Below are 21,342 nucleotides of genomic sequence, written 5' to 3'. Positions count from 1 at the left end.
TGTATTACAGCTGTCACATGATACTACCTGTATTACAGCTGTCACGTGATACTACCTGCATTACAGCTGTCACATGATACTACCTGTATTACAGCTGTCACTTGATACTACATGCATTACAGCTGTCACACGATACTACCTGTATTACAGCTGTCACGTGATACTACCTGCATTACAGCTGTCACGTGATACTACCTGTATTACAGCTGTCACATGATACTACCTGTATTACAGCTGTCACACGATACTACCTGTATTACAGCTGTCACGTGATACTACCTGTATTACAGCTGTCACTTGATACTACATGCATTACAGCTGTCACATGATACTACCTGTATTACAGCTGTCACTTGATACTACATGCATTACAGCTGTCACATGATACTACCTGTATTACAGCTGTCACATGACACTACCTTTATTACAGCTGTCACACGATACTACCTGTATTACAGCTGTCACGTGATACTATCTGTATTACAGCTGTCACATGATACTACCTGTATTACAGCTGTCACACGATACTACCTGTATTACAGCTGTCACATGATACTATCTGTATTACAGCTGTCACATGATACTACCTGTATTACAGCTGTCACACGATACTACCTGTATTACAGCTGTCACATGATACTATCTGTATTACAGCTGTCACATGATACTACCTGTATTACAGCTGTCACATGATACTACCTGTATTACAGCTGTCACTTGATACTACATGCATTACAGCTGTCACATGATACTACCTGTATTACAGCTGTCACATGATACTACCTGTATTACAGCTGTCACTTGATACTACATGCATTACAGCTGTCACACGATACTACCTGTATTACAGCTGTCACGTGATACTACCTGTATTACAGCTGTCACTTGATACTACATGCATTACAGCTGTCACTTGATACTACAGGCATTACAGCTGTCACGTGATACTACCTGTATTATAGCTCTCACGTGATACTACACGCATTACAGCTGTCACTTGATACTACCTGCGTTACAAGGTTCTCGTCCTTCCATGTGTGTAGTGTTTCGTGCTAGGTGTATTACAGGGCATCATCCTGTCATGTTCGCTACTTCATGTTTTGCCATGTGCAAGTTGCATTTGTTACCATCTGTGTGTGCGTGTGTGTGTATGTGTGCGCCAGCCATCACTTCTTGCTTTGCATTTTCCAATGTCACGTGTTCCCATCCTTGTTATCAGTTATCAGTGACGTGTACAGATGTGGATGATGTACGACTCCCTATGACCCTCGCAACCAAAAGTTCTCGTCTTGATTTGTCCAGCAGCAGGAAACAGCTTAAAGCTCGGGTAGGGTCAGGGTACACGTGCATAGAGATGAAAGACGCGGTGCCAGCGGAGACATTGTCACAGGCAGCAGCAGTCGTTGACTGTCATCGACTGTCATCGCACTACAACAGCACTGCAGCAACAACTGTCATCACTACAGGAACAGGTAGCATCGTCACAACAACAGCTCTACACTACAACAGCTGTCAACACTACAGAGACAGCACTACACCAGTAACTACCAACACTACCAACACTGTAGAAACACCCGAGAAAGTGCTACCAAACACTACAAGAGCGGCGATGACGATGACAGCGGCGATGACAAGGCTAATGTCATCCACAGGGTGAGTGGCACGAGACAAGCATCGCTACAGACACCTGGTCACCTCACCTGTGGAGACAGCCAGACCTGTGACCACAAGCAGGGAGGGAATAACAGCTGATGTACTGACCACGGTTTCCACGTCAGGAGAGCGACATGAGGGCGCCACCTAGCACTTCACACAGGTGAGATAGGTAATGAGGCCACCGGTCACGTGCTTTCAACACAGAACTGCTGAAGGATTGTGGGAAGTGCTTGTCGTGCGGTCCTTGAAAAGTTTAGTTTTTGTAAGCTGCGTCGGATTTGACGAAGCCGCAAAAGTATCTTTTAGTGTCAAAAAATAAAATAAATAAATAAAATAAATAAATAAAAATAATAAGTGTGGGAGGGGAGGAGAACGGCTGGGGTGGGGAAAGCTATTTGTTGTGTGAAAGGTCAGCAACAGTCCATCATGTACACGGGTAACACGACTACCGCACTAACACATAGCACTGCAGTCCTAGAAAAAGGTGAAGTTCATGTCATGACACAGTGTGTCGTGTGTCACAACAAGACACTTAACTTCCATGTCAGGAGACGGCAAAGACTCGGACAGTCGTGACACAGTTTAGCGACACGAGGGTCGTGTGACATGTCACAAACAAGCGCCGTCTAGTCCACAGCTTCTGTAGAAACATCTAGAAACACTGGAGTGACGAAGTGAAGGGAGAGAGGGAGACCACATCAACACAAGCGATGTCATCGACGAAAGCATCGTCTTCATTCACAACTGTCGACCTCTGTAACCCGGCCTTGGGTTTTTTTTTTTCACCCTCAGTCCATCCTAAAAAACATGTTGTGATCACTTTATTTATACCTACCAACATAGTCCTCGTTCTGTCTACACTGTCTACATCATTGTCAGCTACCTACACTGTCTACATATTGTTGTCAGCTGTCTACACTGTCTATATGTCATTGCCAGATGTTCTAAAAGCTCATCTACTCTGACCAGCAAAGTGGCATGTCGTACCAAATGTTGTCTACACTCCAGTGTCTCTCCTGTTTTTGTTGACAAACTAACCCTGGCATGTGATTTTGTGTATGTTGCTGTCTACAGACAACAGTGTAATGTTGCTGTCTACAGACTACAGTGTAACGTTGCTGTCTACAGATTACTGTGATGTTGATGTCCACAGACTACAGAGTAATGTTGCTGTCTACAGACTACAGTGTAATGTTACTGTCTACTGTGTAATGTTGCTGTCTACAGACTACAAAGACTAGCTACATGTGGTTGATGTCTACTCAGTCTCTGGCAATAAACAAGCTTCTCTCCCTTTGTTTTCTGAATTAAGCGCCCCTGCCTGCAGACCACAGGCAGCAGAACAGTAAGAGAGCGAAAAGTCTCTCGTTGGTATGTCATCGACATCATCCTTATCAAGGGACAGCACTCTAACTGGATGTCGCATAGCGAGCCCTGAGGTGGGACTGTGCCACCTCGTTTATCTCCCTTGTGTTACTCCAGCTTGATGACGACACGAGAGGTTTGCTGAGCTCATCGACAGCACCATCGACTTCAACATCAGCCTCAGGTGTCGCCGAGTCGCTAAGTTCACTAAAGTCTTGACACCGGAACTGCTCCTCGCTGTGTGGTGCAACTGCGTCAGCGGGGTCCCACCCGCTTATTTGATTCTGAGGACATATCCGGGTGTCAAGCATCCGGACTTGGTAGCCAAAGGTCATGTTCCTCTAGCAACCGCACAGTCTGCATGCCCTCTCCCCACCCCAGCCCCGCCCCTCGCCCTTCATCCTTCAGTCATCTCTGGTGTGCATCAAGTGTCGTCCTGGCAACCGTTGCATGAATATTCAGAAACAACAGTAAGTACAGTTCACACCTCCCACCGGAACCCTAGGTGTTTGCCTCCCCTCTCAGTGCCTGCATAGTCTATCACCTGGCTATCCAATAACACACGGCCACCGACACCAGAAGGCAGGCAGCCGCAGCCCGCAGCGTGGAGGACGTGGCACTCGCAGCTCTGGCTTCATTTCCCTCGGCAGATAACTCGGGTCTGTGAGCTAACGCGGTTTTCTCCCCGTCGTGCGACTCCTGGTAGGGGGCAGAGAGGCGCTGCTGGGGATCCCCCTGCGACGGCGACAGCGTGAGACTGAAGACGAAGGCGGTGGTGAAGCCGCCGGCCTCCGAGGGTCGGCGAGTCTGTGACGTCATCACACCCGAAGCGCCCTCTGGCAGCGGGTGGGAGGGTGGGGTGGCGGGGGAAGGAGGAGGCGGCAGGTACTTGCAGGGAAACTCGTCCGGGCGCAGGCGCAGTGCTAGGAGGGGGGCCCGCAGCCCCGCACGTGCATAGTTCCAGCTGTTCTTGTCGCACTGCCCCGCCACCACCACCACGGCCTCCGACACGTCCTGCTGTGACGTCACCAGGCAGCGAGCATCGCGTGCGTCGGCGTCGTTCTGCAGCAGCAGCAGGTTCTCCCACGAGTGACCCTCGTACCGCGCGAGACACGAGAAGTCGGCGTGGACTGGGCGGGTGGCGCCCCCGTGCGGCGACGTGAAGGGATGCGTGTCCGCGCTGACCAGCTGACCGCAGTCGGCGTGGAACTCGATTCTCAGGCGGCTGCTGTCCTCACAGTGCTCGAAGAGGCTGCCGTGGCACAGGGAGCCGTTGGGGAAGGTGGTGGCGATGCTGAAGGAGGAGTGCAGGTTGCACGGCACGCGCTCGGGGGCGGGCTGGAGGCTGATGATGGGCTTGCCCCCGTCCTCCTGAGACCTGCACGGACACAAGGACACAAGGGGTGTGACTCACGGGTGGGACACGTGTTGACACGTCACGGGAACAAACACACACACAGACAGTCTCTAGCATAAAGACAAGACGACAAGAAGAGAAGAAGACAAGAAGACAAGAAGACATAAAGACAAGAGCAATAAGTCAGCCATCGTGTCAACCTCGAGGTTGACCTCACACACACACACCAACCACCAAAGCCAGACATCGTGAGAAGGAGGAATGATCACCTGTACAGGTCACCGATGGGTTCCGGGTCAGGCACGAACTGCGAATCAGAGCAGATGACGTCACCGAAGCTGGAGTCCAGGTCGGACCACACGACGCTGCGGCTGAGAGTGTAGCGGAGGGCAGACGGACCTAACCTTTTGAACTTGAGGCAGGTGTAGCGGGGGCGGCAGCCGTTGGAGAAGGTGGACAGAGTGGTGTAGAGGCGGTTTTTGCGGGCGGGGCTGTCGGGGAAGAGCACGCACCGGAAGCTGCCCACCGCCCCGATGGACAAGTCCGACTCCGAGATGTTGACGTGATGGTATCCGTCCACATCAGTCTGAGCCAAATGGAAACGAAATGGGAAGGAAATGGATCAGAAGCCGATCAGGCGCACAAGAAATGGAGGACGAACACTGCGGGGAGACCATCGCATGCGATTATCTTGAGCAGGGGAGAGAAGTCAGGAGGAAAAGCACAGCTCGACACACACACACACTCGCACTGAGATAAGACAGAGACGCACAGACATACATGCACACAAACACAGAGACATTCACACACACAAAATACAGATACACACAGAAATGTACAAACACACACGCACACACACGAAAGTGAAAGGCAAGCGCGCAGCTAAGCACACAGACACATTTTCTACATGTAACAACACACAGAGAAGACAGACATCCAGTGAACCAGCCACACATCAAGACACAGAGGTAAACAAGCGCACATACACACAGCCAGCCCAACACACAGTCACGTAAGCACGCACACACATGCAGACCACCAACACACACACACACACGCACATATACACACAGTATGCATGATCTGTCGTCTGACACACTGACAGACGCGTACACACACATGCATGCTCAGTCATCTCACACACTCACACACACACAGTATGCATGCTCAGTCATCTCACACACTCACACACACACACACACAGTATGCATGCTCAGTCATCTCACACCCTCACACACACACACACACACAGTATGCATGCTCAGTCATCTCACACACTCACACACTCACACACACAGAGTATGCATGCCCAGTCATCTCACACACTCACAGACGCGTACACACACAGTATGCATACCCAGTCATCTCACACACTCACACACACAGAGTATGCATGCCCAGTCATCTCACACACTCACAGACGCGTACACACACAGTATGCATGCCCAGTAATCTCACACACTCACACGCACACTACAGACACGCTGTCTCACCTGAAGCCACGAGCCTCGCAGTCGCCGGGGGAAGGAGCAGGTGACTGGGGGCTTCTTGGGGTCACACACCTTGCAGGACTTCTGACACTCGTGTCTGAGGACCCCGTCACAGGCCACAGCTGAGCACTGCGGGTACTCGTCGTCGCACAGACTGGTGGCCAGGTATTTCTGCAGGTGCAGCACCAGGTACTTGACGTCGCGGGGCCGGGTGGCGGGGCCCAGCAGCAGGGACTCGGCGTGGGGCAGGCAGGCCAGGTCGCGGAACAGGAAGACGTTCATGTGATCCTCCCTGACGGAGGGCAGCCGCAGGCAGTACAGCACGACATCGGCCGGGCGGCGCAGGACCACGAAGTCGTCTCCCCCTTGCGACCAGGTGGCCACCGTCAGGGTGCGCTGCTTGACCGCCATGTCAGCGGTGGGGAGGCAGTTTTGCGCGATGAAATCGAAGAGGATGCCCTCTCCCCCCAAACAGTCGCTCTCCAGCTTCATGGGCCGGTGGATGTAGTTGCAGGCGTTTTCGCCGGAGTCGGAGTCGGTGATGCGCATGCTGTAGCCGCCGCTGAAGGGGCTTGGCGCGTAGTCTCGCATCACGCGCTGGAAGGAGACGAGAAGCCATGGGTCTGGCACCAGGTCCTTGTCGTCGCACGCCTCCCACTCTTCATTTCTGGCTTCCGGCGTCCACAGCATCTGCACCACGCCCTGGCCGCGGCGCACGAACCTCACGCATGCGCTGTACTCGTCTTCCGTGTCCTCGTCCGTCCGCTTCAGCAAAAACGTGCCGCGGAAGTCGGCTGCGCATGCCCAGTGAAGGGCGGGGTCTGATGACGTCATGTGACGGATCTCCAGCGCGTTGTGACGTACATAGTAGGCGTACTGTCGCGAGCCGTCATAGCGCACGTGCGAGTACCACGGCTCGCCGTCGTCGCCAAGCTGCAGGAAGTCCGGGAAGGTGCACGCATGCGCAGTAGCATGCACCAAGAGACACAGGCAGGCCGGCAGCAGGTAGTGGAGGGACGACGTCGCTGTCGTCATGGTCAGCGAGGCTTGGCGCCTGCAACATTCAAAAAACAACGGTCTGGCACTGGGTCGGGTGGAGCTATTTTTAGTTCAACAGGGCGGCTTTATGGATTCCATTGTCATTGTCTGCGAGAAAGCGGCGCGTGCTTTATGTCACGTGACTGTACTGTCTGTCGTACACGATATTATTGCCGTCTGAACTAATGCACCCCAACCCCTCTGTCCTAACCTATCGGAGACACGGGCTTAAAAAGCACCGGGCACCACAATCAAAGGAAAACAAAAACAGAAAAATATTGTTTACTCAGGTCTGGGTGTGAGTGTGAGTGTGAGTGTGAGTGTGAGTCCTACTCACCATCTCACTCAACTCAACGTTAGTCGACATCAGTGAGTAGTTCAAGGTACAACTGTACACAATATCTTGCTTGCGCTTGAATCCAGGGTGTGAAAAGCAAACAACACTAGAGTGACACACCTGTAAGGTAAGATGGGGGAAGACAATGCAGTGATGTCTTACGAAAGAAGAAAATGTCAGCCTACAGAGAGAGAGAGAAGGAGGAGAAAAGTCGGCGTGTAAGGAGTAAAGACTGACGCGTGTCAATGAGCCTGCTACATCCACCCACTATATCCACCCACTATATCCACCCACTATATCCACCCGCTCATTCACCGTGCAGGTGTAGGTGCGACTGCCCACCCAGAGCTGCTGCACGCGTTGTGGCAAGCCGAGCCCCGACAGAAGATGGCGGCCATCGATTGGTGTTGCCACCACCGTCACTACACCTCGCTCGCCGCCAACAAGAAAGTCGGACGCCATGGCCGATTGAACACGCGCGGAAAGTAATGAACTGGAACTCCTCGTGCTCGACTTCTCTTTACGTGCGTCACCCTCCTCCCATGCCACCCCCCACCCCACCCCGGAACACGAGGGAAACATCATGGCTGGCCACCGACTGGCGAGCAGATCATCGGGGCAGTGGATTGATGATGTTGACACCCGTCATAACACCCCGGGTACAAGGCTGCCACTGCCTGCTGCACTCAGCCAGCAGACTAGTCTGACTAATGACGTAGACAGCAACTAACACAAGTTAGGGTTAACGGCAGAGGTCGGTGACGTATTCAGTCAAGCGGGTGGGTAGGTAATAAACCAACAGCACTGTAAGGGTTAAGGATATCGACTGCGTCACGTAGTCAGCCAGGGGTTAATAGTGTAGGGTGGGTGACGTAAGTCAACAAAACATAGGGGTGAGAGGGTAGGGAGGGGGATTCACTCCGCCCACCGGAGTGTTGGAGTTAGCAGTAGACGTTGGATCACGTGGGAGGGGACTCCCTGCTTTTAACCCTTGTTTACTGTCCACCCGCAACACGCTACCAACCGCCGTGCACCCGTAGTAAACATCCCTCTCCCACAGCAACCAAAGAGTCATCAACGTGCCATGAGCGGGGGTCATCATGTCGGGGTCATGTCACACCCAGGGTCAGCACGTGCACCGTTCACCGCCTGGTCCCCCCAGCACGTGCACCACGCGCACCAGGCGCACCACGTGCTTGCTCACGTAGGCACGACCTTGCCTCCAGGAAATGAAGCAGTGTCGGGATGCTCACAATCAAACCGTCTCGACAAATGAGAGTAAGGTAAAAATAAATAAACAAACAAAAGGTGTTTTCAAGAATTGGAAAGAATGTGCTTCGTCGGCCATTATAAAGATGGAGGAATGGAGGCGTGAGGTTAATTAACCCTAAACATCACAGGGAACGCGAAGACTGTCCCTACCCTCCCTCTAGCCCTTTAACTAACCAGTTAATAAATGATCAAAACCGAAATAATTATTTGAGTAGACAGCTCCTGTCCTGCCGTCCCAGTTCCGTCATGCGCACTGAGAGTTGTCTTCAACTACGTTTGTGCCAACTCACGTTGTCTCAGAGTGCTTGTCACAACTCGGGTATCCCGCCGGAATAATGGCGTGAGGGGAGCTCACCCTTCAAGCTCATGCACAGTTAGAACATGACTGGGCCGAGTGACAGCAAACAAACAAACAAACAAACAAACAAACAAACAAACAAACAAACAAACAAACAAACAAACAAACGGAAGTCCTGTCCACGTCTCAGTCCTCCTGTTGACGCGGAGAGACTGAGACTGGCGTCACCAGACGCCCCCACCATGATGTGAGTAGACTCCCCTGGCGACTGGTCTGCTGTTTTCTCTATCATCGCCAGACGACAGGCCACGGAATGAGATGTGTCCTCCAAACTTGACAGGTAGGCAGTTCGCGCCGTCACGTGTCTAGTTAAGTCTTACCTCGCCACCAGCAGCGCCACCCAGCGGGAGACTACACACACAGCTACGAGGGAAGCAGTTCAGTAGCGGCTATATTTAGAGCTCAGTTAGCAAATCATCGGGCGAGGGACAACCACTAACCCCTGGGGAGCACGACAGGTACAGGGGGACGGAATTATTAGCCCCCCAAAACACGAGGGGTGCATAGCGGGCACGTGGTTACTACAGTGCGCACGCCGGGTGCATGAGGCCAAATAGTTAGCCCCTGGGACTGAGGGGGCTCATGGCGGGTACAGTGAGGCTAAGGTGAATGAGGGTGGGGTGAGGGTACAACGAGGGTACAGTGAGGGTGGGGTGAGGGTGGGGTGAGGGTTGGGTAAAGGTGGGGTGAGGCTACAACGAGGGTACAGCGGGGTGGGGTGAGACGGACTTATTAGGCCCCGGACAGGACGCTGCGGTCTGTGTATCGACTGGCGGCGATGATCAGTGACGCTTATTGCAGCCACCAGCCATCTGGACATTGACCACTTGCCGCTAGTGCACCGCGGGCTGAGCTCCCTTTGACAAAAACGCTTTCGGCGGTGAGCCTCCAGCACATCAGCAGACGCTGCCAATGGGTGGTGCCGAGAGAGAGGGTGGGAGATGGTATAGTGAGAGAGTGAGAGAGGGTGGGAGATGGTATAGTGAGAGAGTGACGGTGGGAGTATAGTGAGAGAGGAGGCTAAGGAGATAGTACAGTGAGAGAGTGACGGAGTGAGAGAGAGAGGAATGCACGGCGGGGTGGAGCGTCAGGCGGGAGATGAGTTTGCCAGCCGTCAGGACCCACTACCCTGTCAGTGGGAGGCAGTCATGGAGAAAGGGAGGCGAGACGGCGGCCGGTCTAAAAGGAAGTGTGGAGTGCGGCCCACACCGACATCTTGCGCTTCGCTCATTTTCACGCAGCGGCCCGACTTCCGGCGGCACCACCCGTCCTCCCGCCTGCTTAACTCTGGCACCTTGCATCGGTGGCCCGTGAATATTTCACCAGCTTACTTTCCCGGCCACCACCCCACACCCCCCACACCCCCACACCCCCCACACACCCCACACCCGGCCTCACCCACACTGTCACCGCCTCTACCTCCACAGCGCACACAGCATGATAGGGACATTGCACAGGTAGACAGCGTAGACTGCACGGGTAGACAGGATAGGTAGACAGCATAGACTGCACAGGTAGACCACAGCTGGACTGACTACGACTTAGACGACACGATAGTCTACAAGTGACTACAGTCTACATCACATAGACTCCCTGGCACTCCGCTCAGTGCAGGAAGTCAGGGACCTCAGCAACAGCAGCAAGGAGAAGATGAAGAGAGAGAAAAAAAACCAGTGATAATTTGGTCAACGAGTATAAAATATCAGACGAGGAGTAGGCTAGAGAATAATTCCTGAAAAATAACAACACAAGTTTTAAACCTGTTTGCCACATCAGCGTCAAACATAATGCGTACGTGCGTGCGTGTGTGTGTTTGTGTGTGTAAGTGTGCATGTGTGTGTGTGTGTGCACGTGCGTGCGTGTGTGTGTGTGTGGTGCATACAGTTATCTTTGTGTAGTCGGACGACTGGATTAAAGACAGTGTCAGGTGACGGTGTTATTAATTTCATTTTCAGCATCAATAGCAGACGTCCACGGAAGACCAGATGCTACCTCGCAGATTGCCAAGAAATGAAATTCTTGTAGCTTCCTAGCATCCTACTATCCTACCATCCTGCTATCTTACTATCCTAGCATCCTGCAGTTTTGCGCGTGACACAGGCAGTCTTGACGTGACACAGGCAGTCTTGACGTGACACAGGCAGTCTTGGTGTGACACAGGCAGTCTTGGTGTGACACAGGCAGTCTTGGTGTGACACAGGCAGTCTTGACGTGACACAGGAAGTCTTGGCGTGACACAGGCAGTCTTGGTTTGACACAGGCAGTCTTGACGTGACACAGGCAGTCTTGGCGTGACACAGGCAGTCTTGACGTGACACAGGCAGTCTTGGTGTGACACAGGCAGTCTTGGCGTGACACAGGCAGTCTTGACGTGACACAGGCAGTCTTGGTGTGACACAGGCAGTCTTGGTGTGACACAGGCAGTCTTGACGTGACACAGGCAGTCTTGGTGTGACACAGGCAGTCTTGACGTGACACAGGCAGTCTTGGCGTGACACAGGCAGTTGTTGCAATCACCTGTCCAGTGACAGACTACCCTGGGTGCTGCCTGTCGTCTCATTGTGCACAAGCACGTGCCCTCGTCACATCCATCATCCAGTTTGGATTACTGTTGTTATATTTGTGCAGCTGGCGCTTGTGAGGATTTCTTTGCTGGTGATCATGTTTAGTCCGAAAATCTTGAATTTCCTTTAGCTTAGCAAAAAGGCTTGATTAGCGTTGGTGTTTGTTCTTAATATTCTTGTTGTCTCTCCTTCTGTTGTTTCTCCAAGGTGTGTAAACTCGTGGACTTTCTTCACTTCTTTGCTGTCAGTTGTGATTGGTTCTGTTTATCAGGCATTCTCTCTAATTTCTGTTGGTTTGCCTAGTTTGACTTCAGTTTCTATTTTTCATGTATTTTGGGGAATATTGTTGATTTTCCCTGAGAATCCCTGTTTGGCTTGCTAGCACAACAATCATCCCCACAATCTGTGTTCTGGCTTGCTAGCACAACAATCATCCCCACAATCTGTGTTCTGGCTTGCTAGCACAACAATCATCCCCACAATCTGTGTTCCAGTCCTGATGTCAGTGTCCAGCTGATTCCTCTTTCTTGTCTTTCATGATTTGTTTCATATCCCAGTCACTGGCCAGTGTAAATAGGAATGGCGACAGATTTCATCCTTGTTTGACACCAGTAGAAATGTGAAGTTGTTTATTAGTTTGCTGTTGCTACCTGACAATGAAACTGTTTACATTACAGTGCGTTTATCACAGTTGTTGTTGTCTGTGGGACTCCATACACAGCCACGATTGTCTGTACTGACTCACGGTGTGTGCTGTCAAATGCTTTTCAAAGTCTACAATACAGTTATGCCTCATCTATGATTGCAGTACACCCAGTCACCCCTCGATGGTCATTTGAAAATTATACCTTCTTCAATTCTTCTGCTGTTTGTTCAGTATCCCATGTTCTGGAATATCTTGCGAAGCAGCTTCAGGATTTTTTCAACTTCCAGCTTGAACATGTGAGAGAAAAGCCATCTGCACTGGGCTATTGCTATGTTTTGTTGTTGGATGGGTTTGTTGGAGGAATTCTGTGTTGGTCATCGTTTCTTCCAGACCACAACTGTCACCGTGTGGAAGAGTTCTCTTTCCCTTGCCTGTCCAGGGTGCTTCTGTAATTTCAAGACCATCAAGTCGGTGTAGTTGCATTTCTCGGAGGGTGTGCGATCACTTTCGTCTTTGGTTCCGTGTTCTCACATTCTTCTCACATTCCAGCAATCAATCGTAATGAGCTTTTTGTTGTGAAGGCAGGTCGGCTGTCAGGTTGGGAACATCCTCACAGCTCTGACACTCAGACAAACACACTAACATTTATAAGTAGATTTTTCTACATTATTTCACAGGTACATTCACATAACTATTCACACACACACACAAACACACTGACATAAGAGTGGCTGGTGTAGCATCTGACTACAGACTGCACCGACTGACACTGCATCATCATGACCTTTGCCCTACAGAAGTGTGGGATGCCATCCTACTTCTCCAAGTTTACAGTGTATGTAGTCTGTGTAACACAGAGAAGGAGGAGTCGCCGGAGGAAGTGTGGCTCAGGTGGTGGAGGGAGGAGAAGAGCAGGTGGTGTCTGATGCTGCACCCAATGGACACTGTACACCGGGTGATGCCTCATCGTCTGCCTCCAGTTGTGATGGTCGAGAATCTGAGTGTTATGGCGATGGTAAGACCGACAGTTATCCCCACAGTCAGGTCCTCGCACACCTGCTGCTTGATAATTAGTCTCCGCAAGATTCCATGACTTCATTAGCAAGATCAGTCTCCGCCACTGGTTTTTAGTTTGCCCAGTGTACCACTCCACCTTAATGGCGGCTAATGCGTGTTGTTGAGAGAACTTTATCCCACAAAGCTTTGCACAAATGTTTTTATCAGGTTTGCTTTGTTTGTTTTCTTTTTGACAGAATTACGGTAGACCATTTCTATGAGGTGTTCACAGGTGTTGTCACACTTTTCAGAATTGCATGTAATGCGTCTGTCTACTGATGTAATGTGTCTGTCTACTGTTGTAATGCGTCTGTCTACTGTTGTAATGTGTCTGTCTACTGTTGTAATGCGTCTGTCTACTGTTGTAATGTGTCTGTCTAATGTAATACGTCTGTCTACTGTTGTAATGTGTCTGTCTACTGTTGTAATGTGTCTGTCTAATGTAATACGTCTGTCTAATGTAATACGTCTGTCTACTGTTGTAATGCGTCTGGCTACTGTTGTAATGTGTCTGTCTACTGTTGTAATGCGTCTGTCTACTGTTGTAATGTGTCTGTCTACTGTTGTAATGTGTCTGTCTACTGTTGTAATGCGTCTGTCTACTGTTGTAATGTGTCTGTCTACTGTTGTAATGCGTCTGTCTACTGTTGTAATGTGTCTGTCTAATGTAATACGTCTGTCTACTGTTGTAATGTGTCTGTCTAATGTAATACGTCTGTCTAATGTAATACGTCTGTCTACTGTTGTAATGCGTCTGGCTACTGTTGTAATGTGTCTGTCTACTGTTGTAATGCGTCTGTCTACTGTTGTAATGTGTCTGTCTACTGTTGTAATGTGTCTGTCTAATGTAATACGTCTGTCTACTGTTGTAATGCGTCTGTCTACTGTTGTAATGTGTCTGTCAAATGTAATACGTCTGTCTACTGTTGTAATGCGTCTGTCTACTGTTGTAATGTGTCTGTCTACTGTTGTAATGCGTCTGTCTACCGTTGTAATGTGTCTGTCTAATGTAATACGTCTGTCTACTGTTGTAATGTGTCTGTCTACTGTTGTAATGTGTCTGTCTACTGTTGTAATGCGTCTGTCTAATGGTTTACAGCTTTATGTAACGTGTTTGTCTACAGCCTGACACAACAATATATGAATGGTGAAAACATGGCATGGGATGTGTTTGCCATTTTGTCACAATAAACAGAAAGTAGCCAAGGGCACATTATCTTCTACATTATCATCTACATTATTCTCTACATTATCCTCTACATTATCATCTACATTATCAAGAGGTAGCCTTCTAGTAGCGCTTTGTTTGTAACAAATAATAATGAATGCAACATTTGGAAAGCTCACACTCACACTCCTAATTAAGGAGCAAGCTTTTAGTGCCTGGACAGCATAGGAGGGACAGGAACACAAACAACATAGCAACTATACAAGAATAAACAACAGTACGAACGAAGAGGAAAATCAAAACGAGAAAACACAACAAAGAAGCAAATAACAACAACTAAGAGTAACATGATACTGCAAAAGGAAGACGAGCAGGCAAGGTGTGACAAAGGACTGGCATTGTGGGATAGGTGTTAGGAGTAATAAACAAAATAGGTTTTTGTATATGTTGAGGTGACGAGATATATATATATACTGTATACAATAATATTTCACAACCCTTATCTCTAATTCTCTATGTAAATAACTAAAAGTAAAAGGTTGTAGGTGAGCTCCCAGCTAACCAGTCTATAGATTGTAGGCGAGCTTAGCGAGTGAAATTACTCCAGGATTAGTTTACTCACAATTATCCAGTCAATAGACTGAGGAGCTCACATCCAGCAAACAAAATGTTGTGGAGATATTCTCAGCTTACAAAACATTTTAACCTATCTTGAGCTTACAGAACAAACTATCAACGCTAAGTTTATATGTGAATAGGTGGCTGTTGGTGTGTGTGTGACCACCAGGTGAGACTGCCGTTCACACAGTGTGTGGTGACGAATGTAGTCACCTGAGATACATGTCGTGTGTACAAACAGACAAACAAACGTGCATCGAGCGGAACAGCAAACGTGGCGACGGTTGGAGCAAAGCAAACGCTGTCAGACGCCAAACACTTGACAAATCCGTGGACTAGTTCTGGTGACAACTACATATTGCCACCCGGAGTACAGTTTCATGGCGATCCGATCCCCGGCCAGTCTCCACCACAAAGCAAAATGATTTTGTGCACGTGTAGGCTTTGTTGGCAGATGGATGAGCACCCACAATACCTCGCACACTCCTAGTCTTTCAGGAATCGCCCTCAGTGCAACAAGCGAGATATTCTCTTCTCTGCAACAACAGTCCATTCACATCTCACACAACAAGCTTGTTCCCTGTCTGTAGATGAAAAGCGTGGCACATATTTCACACGTCACTTGTGTGTGACTCAGGTAGGCGGCTATCGCACTCGGAGAAAGCTCTTCTTATTCTAAACGCGATTAACGATCTCGGCGTCTCTCTCGACCGACTCTCCGCATCAACAAAGTAGCGATGGTTCTCTGGCACAACAGCGTCTGTCCACTCTCGCTGCATCGTCTAGGTAAGCAGAGTTATCTGCGCCAGTCGCGTGGCTGACGATTACCTCCCCTCACGTCATCTCGTGCGGATCTGACGAAACAAGGTCAGGGGACGTAATCCTGCTACTGCGCTGCTAGACCACCCTTCCCACCCGGCGTGGGGAGCTTGCCGTCTATCCAGGGGAGGCATCAGTGCCCGACCGTCCAGCCGTGCTCCCAGCAGACGGAACCAGCAAAAAAAAAGGCGAGAAGGGAGGACCGGCAACAAGGTGGCGTTGTGCGCAGGCTGCACTATCGCTGGTGGCGCCATCCAGGCTTCCAAGGCAAATAAACACCAAATAAACCGCCGCCGTCGCCGTTCCTCTGCGCACGTGCACTCGCCTGAGAGGAGAAGGCGCCGTTGTGTCACGTGCCTGGCCTTGACCCTTGTACTGGAAGGTTGGGGTGGAAGTGCAAGGCAAGAATGAGGAAGCCGTTCAAGGTCTGTGTAGACAAGTAGACAACTGTCAGAGACTCACAGACTGCACACACACACACAGAGCAGCCAGAGCGGTTCAGTGACCTGTGGAGTGTGGGCTGCACGCGGACTTCCAGTCCTGTCTGCTGATAAAGAGTTAACTGTAGGGAGGCTTCAGGGGCGTCCTGTGAACTTTAACCCTCGCCCTCTACAGACCGTGAACTAACAGGTGCAGCTACTCTTTGAACAGTGAACTGTACGAGGTTCAAGGACTTTCTGTGGATGCAGTGTGACCTATGAGATTCAAGTGACTGACCTAACCTTAACAGGGTTGAGTTACCATTATTATGTAATTATTATGTAATTATGAAATATTAAGTTAAATATGCTGAGCAGCTGGAAGATGAGCAGTGAACCGGGGTGAGAAGAACAAGCACAACCCTGAGACTGGTTACTTACAGAGGTTCGCAGAATCGAGGGGAATGACGTCAGAACCAAGGAGAATGAACTCATCACCGAGGGATAATGACTCAGAACCGAGGGAATGACGTCAGAATCGAGGAGAAGGGCGTAAGAACTGAGGGGAATGACGCCATGAAAGTCTGGCATTAACATGTCATGGCACTGACCAGGACAAAGTCCAGTTTGACCAGACTGTCGTGGATCACATGACATGGCGGAAGTCAGCCCCTGTACACCAGCAGCCAAACCGACCTTTCTGAACTACTTCCGGTTATCTCCCTCACTGTCTACTTTTCGTAGAGAAAACAGCGAGGGAACCATAACCAGCGCCATCTGTGAGTCCTGCTACGACGAGAAATCAGGAGAGAGAGGTTCCACTCTTTCCAGTCTATCCTTTTCACGAAACAAAATTCAATATTTTTATTTACCAATCTCCCACAATCAACATTAAATAGCAAGGAAGCGATAGACAGCAGGAATGTTACCCGCCTTCCCTCTGGCCCTGTCTTTGTTTCCACCCGCCCTGTCTACTGGTCATTTCCTACTCGACATCGAGACTGAGCAGCCCACGTGACCTCTGTAAATCTGCACGGTCAGGAAATTCCAACGTCACACGTCCCGTCTCGTGAACACTGTCACACTAGTTTGAAATGTTCCTACGTCAGTCACGCTACTCACGTGACAATTCGCTGACCGTCTGACGGTGACATCGGGAACCGCATTCACTTAACTTGCACCTGTTTGACCTGTGACCTTATCTTCTCCTCCATCTGTGCACGTCGACCTGCATGCTGTACAAGATGCCACAGATACAAATGGTAAATAACACTGTCCAGTGTTGCCGTCACGTGACTGTAGTAAGACACGTATATCGCGTTCTCATTCGCTGTTCAGCGCTACGCAACTTCCTGTTCCGCTGTTTGAAAGGCAGGAGCGTTGTGATCACGCGCATGTAGGAGGTTTCTACATCTTCACTCCTCCATCGTCGGTAGGGCCTCATTCATCTCACACATCGTCAAACGCATCGGTTGTCGAAACGAGGCTCTTAGCACAGTCTATCAAAGTACAGGCAGGAGCGTTGTGATCACGCGCATGTAGGAGGTTTCTACATCTTCACTCCTCCATCGTCGGTAGGGCCTCATTCATCTCACACATCGTCAAACGCATCGGTTGTCGAAACGAGGCTCTTAGCACAGTCTATCAAAGTACAGAACCAAAGTGAGGCTGGTGAGGATCTCGGATCCGCGTGAACCACGTTGACACCGTGACACAAGACTCCTTAAATTCGGATTCCGTGAATGTTTGAGGTTGAAACTGCAGCCAGAAGTCAGGGCGTGAGCAGTGTTCACTTGCACACAGACATTGCTTTGTGTGGATGAACAATGTTTCCGCTGTCGCCAGTCAATACCGTTATTGCCGCTAAAGCCCAGGTATTTCGCTGTCAATACGGATTACTGCTGCCAAACCGCCGGGTAGTTGTCGCCTGGCCTTCCCCACCCTCACCTTTTGTTTTCTGTCTGCAACAGTCGGCGATGTCTTGCACTGGGCTCAGTGGAACAGCAGGCAAGCCATTGTTTCCCTCAAAGCGCCATCTACACCGGAACACTGTGGTGCAGGGTGTTGTAGCTGCGCAATGCATCTGCACTGCAATTAAGAAAGGTGATTAATGTTTCTTGTGATGGTTGTCTCACCTGCCGATCTTTCGAGAATTGGAAACAGAATGAACTTTTCTCTCCACCTGACGTCCTGGTGACATTTCTGCTTTGTTTTCTTCGTGACACTAAGCACCGGTGGCGCCGCCATTTTTCTCATAGAAAACCATCGAAACACGAGATCTACCCTGAAATGACGAGACAAACACCCGGCCACAGGGGCTTGTGTCCTATGTGACGCAACATGACTCGACAAACACGGGGCTGGCCCCAGTGGACCATTCACTCGACATGAGACATAACCACTTCTCGGTCGTTATTCCACAATCTCTAAACTGCATTTTTAATTTGTACTTTTCTTGTTTTGTCCTAAAATGAGCAAATGTATCAACACGAGCAGGAGGGGTAGTCGCCCTTAGCGAGCTGCTGGGACCGGCAGGGGGCGAGGTGATTCTTCTTCCACAAGCTGTCATACTATTGTCCTGCCATCCATCATTGTGACCCAGGTAATCGCTGATCAAAGCGCTGCGCAGATGAAAGCTAAAGTGGCGCCACCGCCGGTGAGCAGCAGGAGGGAGGAATGCATGTAAGCTCGTGCTTTCTCGCGAGACTTGACGAGCAGCGCGTGAGCACTGGAGCTGACGTCAGGACATTCTGACACACGGACTGTGACGTAGCGACACATACACACACTGTGTGACATTGGGACACACGGACTGTGACGTAACGAGACACACACACGCACACTGTGTGACATTCGGACACACGGACTGTGACGTAACGACACACACACACACTCTGTGACACTCTGACAAACTGACTGTGACATAGCGATACACGGACTGTGACGTAGCGATACACACTGTGACATTCTGACACACGGACTGTGACACAATAACACACTGTGACATTCTGACACACGGACTGTGACGTAGCGATACACACTGTGACATTCTGACACACGGACTGTGACACAGGAACACACTGTGACATTCTGACACAGAATGTGACACGACTCATTGTAAGACCCTGACACAGTAATTGGAAAGAGAGAGAGAGAGAGAAAAAAAAAGAAAGACACGCACTGGGTGTTTCTAACAATGTTTGTTGACTAGTTGACACTGAGGACATAAACATACTGACTTACCTTCAGAGATCGAACTTCATCCAAAGACTGGAAGAATCCAAGAGACAACAGGTCGGACGAGTGTGACACACGGGTGGCAGAGGATGACAGGTGGATAACCGGATGACAAATCACCAGCTTACCGGTCGCCAGGTTACACGGGGTAGCCAAGATCTACCCACATTAGTGTCGCCTCTTCTGGCAGCCACCTGCACATCGCCCTCACGTGCATCCAGGTGAATCTAACGGTCCTCCAGGTGCTCCCCGCACGTCGTGCACTCACCCTGACCCTTTCCACTTGACCTGGCCATGTCTGGACACACTCCACTTGTCCTCTGGTCACCTGAGCTCCGCGAGTTAATTTTCACACTTGAACACGACCACCAGTGAGTGAACTTTCACAGCACTTGACAACCTTCACCAGTGACTTACTGTTCACACGTCACGAGTTAATGTTCACACACCTCGAGAATCACCACTAACGGACCGACGGATTAACTACTAAATAATCTTTATGACGTAGTTGATGTTCACACACCTCGGACATGACCAGCAAGGAGTGAACGTTCAGGCGCCTGGAGTGGTGGAGGTCTCATCACGTGTCTGTCATGCTGCTCTCCCCTTTTTATCCTCTCACTTCTAAGCTGGCAGCGGCTTTATTTTGTTTTGTTGTTGTTGTTTAGTGTTCCCCCCAAGATGCCCGCTGATTAGCGTCTGTAGTCGGCCCCCGTCGCCGGGTGTAGAGCAGACGGCAGCAGACAAGACGGGCAGCGCCGCCACGCGGGACGTGGACTGAGGGCCGCTTGTAGCGGGGCGGCCGCCGCCAGGAGGCGCTGGCATCGCGTGACGCGCACTTGCCGCCAGGAGGCGCCGGCCGCCGCGTGCCAGGGGTTTGCCGGGAGGTGAGGCGCGAGCTCACAGGAAGCTTGTTGATTCCCCGCCGCGCTCACCCCGGGTGCGCCTCACCTGGTCACAGGTAGTCGTCAACGAAGGGCTCAGTCTTGACTCCACGGGAGTTCTTGCCCTTGTCGGTCAGCAAAGTAACGGTAGGGGGCGTTCAACACGCACAGACGAGGCGCCACCTGTCGACTTTCTACTTCTGACGGTCACGTGACTACAACAACGTCACGATGCACGTCTGACCGACGTCAGCTGGCAGCAAGTGAGCGATGACGTTTGTTTGTCAACAACCGCTTCTCTCACAACAGATCCTCAGATCCCTGGCTGTACACAGCAGGAGATCCATGACTACAGACAAACAGAGACTTGCTACCATTGGGTCTTGCGAGCTTCCTGTCTTAAAGCCAGGCTACACACGCTAAACACACGCTAAACACACTAATACAACTCGAATACTCATGTCCACGTGACAAGGAATTGAAACAAACTGACAAAAGTTGAGATTTTCAGACATCTTGAAGCAACCTTCGTACAAGAGGTCAGAGGTCACGAACGGTTGTCAACCAACGTTGATGAGAATGTGTGCGACAAGTTGTACAACCGCATCGTCTGACGAGACTTGAGGTCACATCGCTGTACTGATGACCTCACTGACCTCACTGACCTCGCCTGACCCCTCCTGCCAGCCAGGACCCTGAAGTGGGTGACGGGTGGCGTGATGTCACAGGCTGGTGACGTCCTAACGCAAGAAACGATGTAACATTAGAGAACAGCGATGTGAGGTGCACATAAGATGTTTTCACCTCGCGTCAAAACAAATAACAAGCCTCGTTCATATCATCGTCTTAAACACCACCAGCCGCCAGTCCCTGCCTTCCCGTGAGGCCTGGGATCACCATCACTCAGCCTGCGAGGTCAAAGGGCAGCTAGCTGGGGGAGGCCATCTGGCACTTAATGTAATACAAGACGTCACTGCTGGCACTACCTTCCAGTGACGCAATAGAAAGCTGGACTATTATACACTAGCTCCAGGTCAGGCAATACAAGACTTACTGTC

The 21,342-nt window shown here is 50.4% G+C and overlaps 1 protein-coding gene across 1 annotated transcript; it reads right to left on the bottom strand.

The window, feature by feature from the left end:
* Positions 1 to 1,059: 1,059 nt before the first annotated feature.
* Positions 1,060 to 20,774, bottom strand: LOC112562679. The gene is made up of 4 exons (XM_025236078.1): positions 19,407 to 20,774; positions 5,872 to 6,922; positions 4,648 to 4,964; positions 1,060 to 4,399 (listed from the first exon to the last, which is right to left on the bottom strand). The coding sequence occupies exons 2-4, from the start codon at positions 6,901 to 6,903 to the stop codon at positions 3,562 to 3,564; spliced, it is 2,187 nt and encodes a 728-aa protein (XP_025091863.1). The 5' UTR covers positions 6,904 to 6,922; positions 19,407 to 20,774; the 3' UTR covers positions 1,060 to 3,561.
* Between the last annotated feature and the right edge of the window lie 568 nt (positions 20,775 to 21,342).

The sequence above is a fragment of the Pomacea canaliculata genome, linkage group LG4, assembly GCF_003073045.1.
Source record: "Pomacea canaliculata isolate SZHN2017 linkage group LG4, ASM307304v1, whole genome shotgun sequence".
NCBI lineage: Eukaryota > Metazoa > Mollusca > Gastropoda > Architaenioglossa > Ampullariidae > Pomacea > Pomacea canaliculata.
The sequence above is the reverse complement of the archived record's forward strand: the minus strand, read 5'-3'. Positions and strand labels throughout refer to the sequence as shown.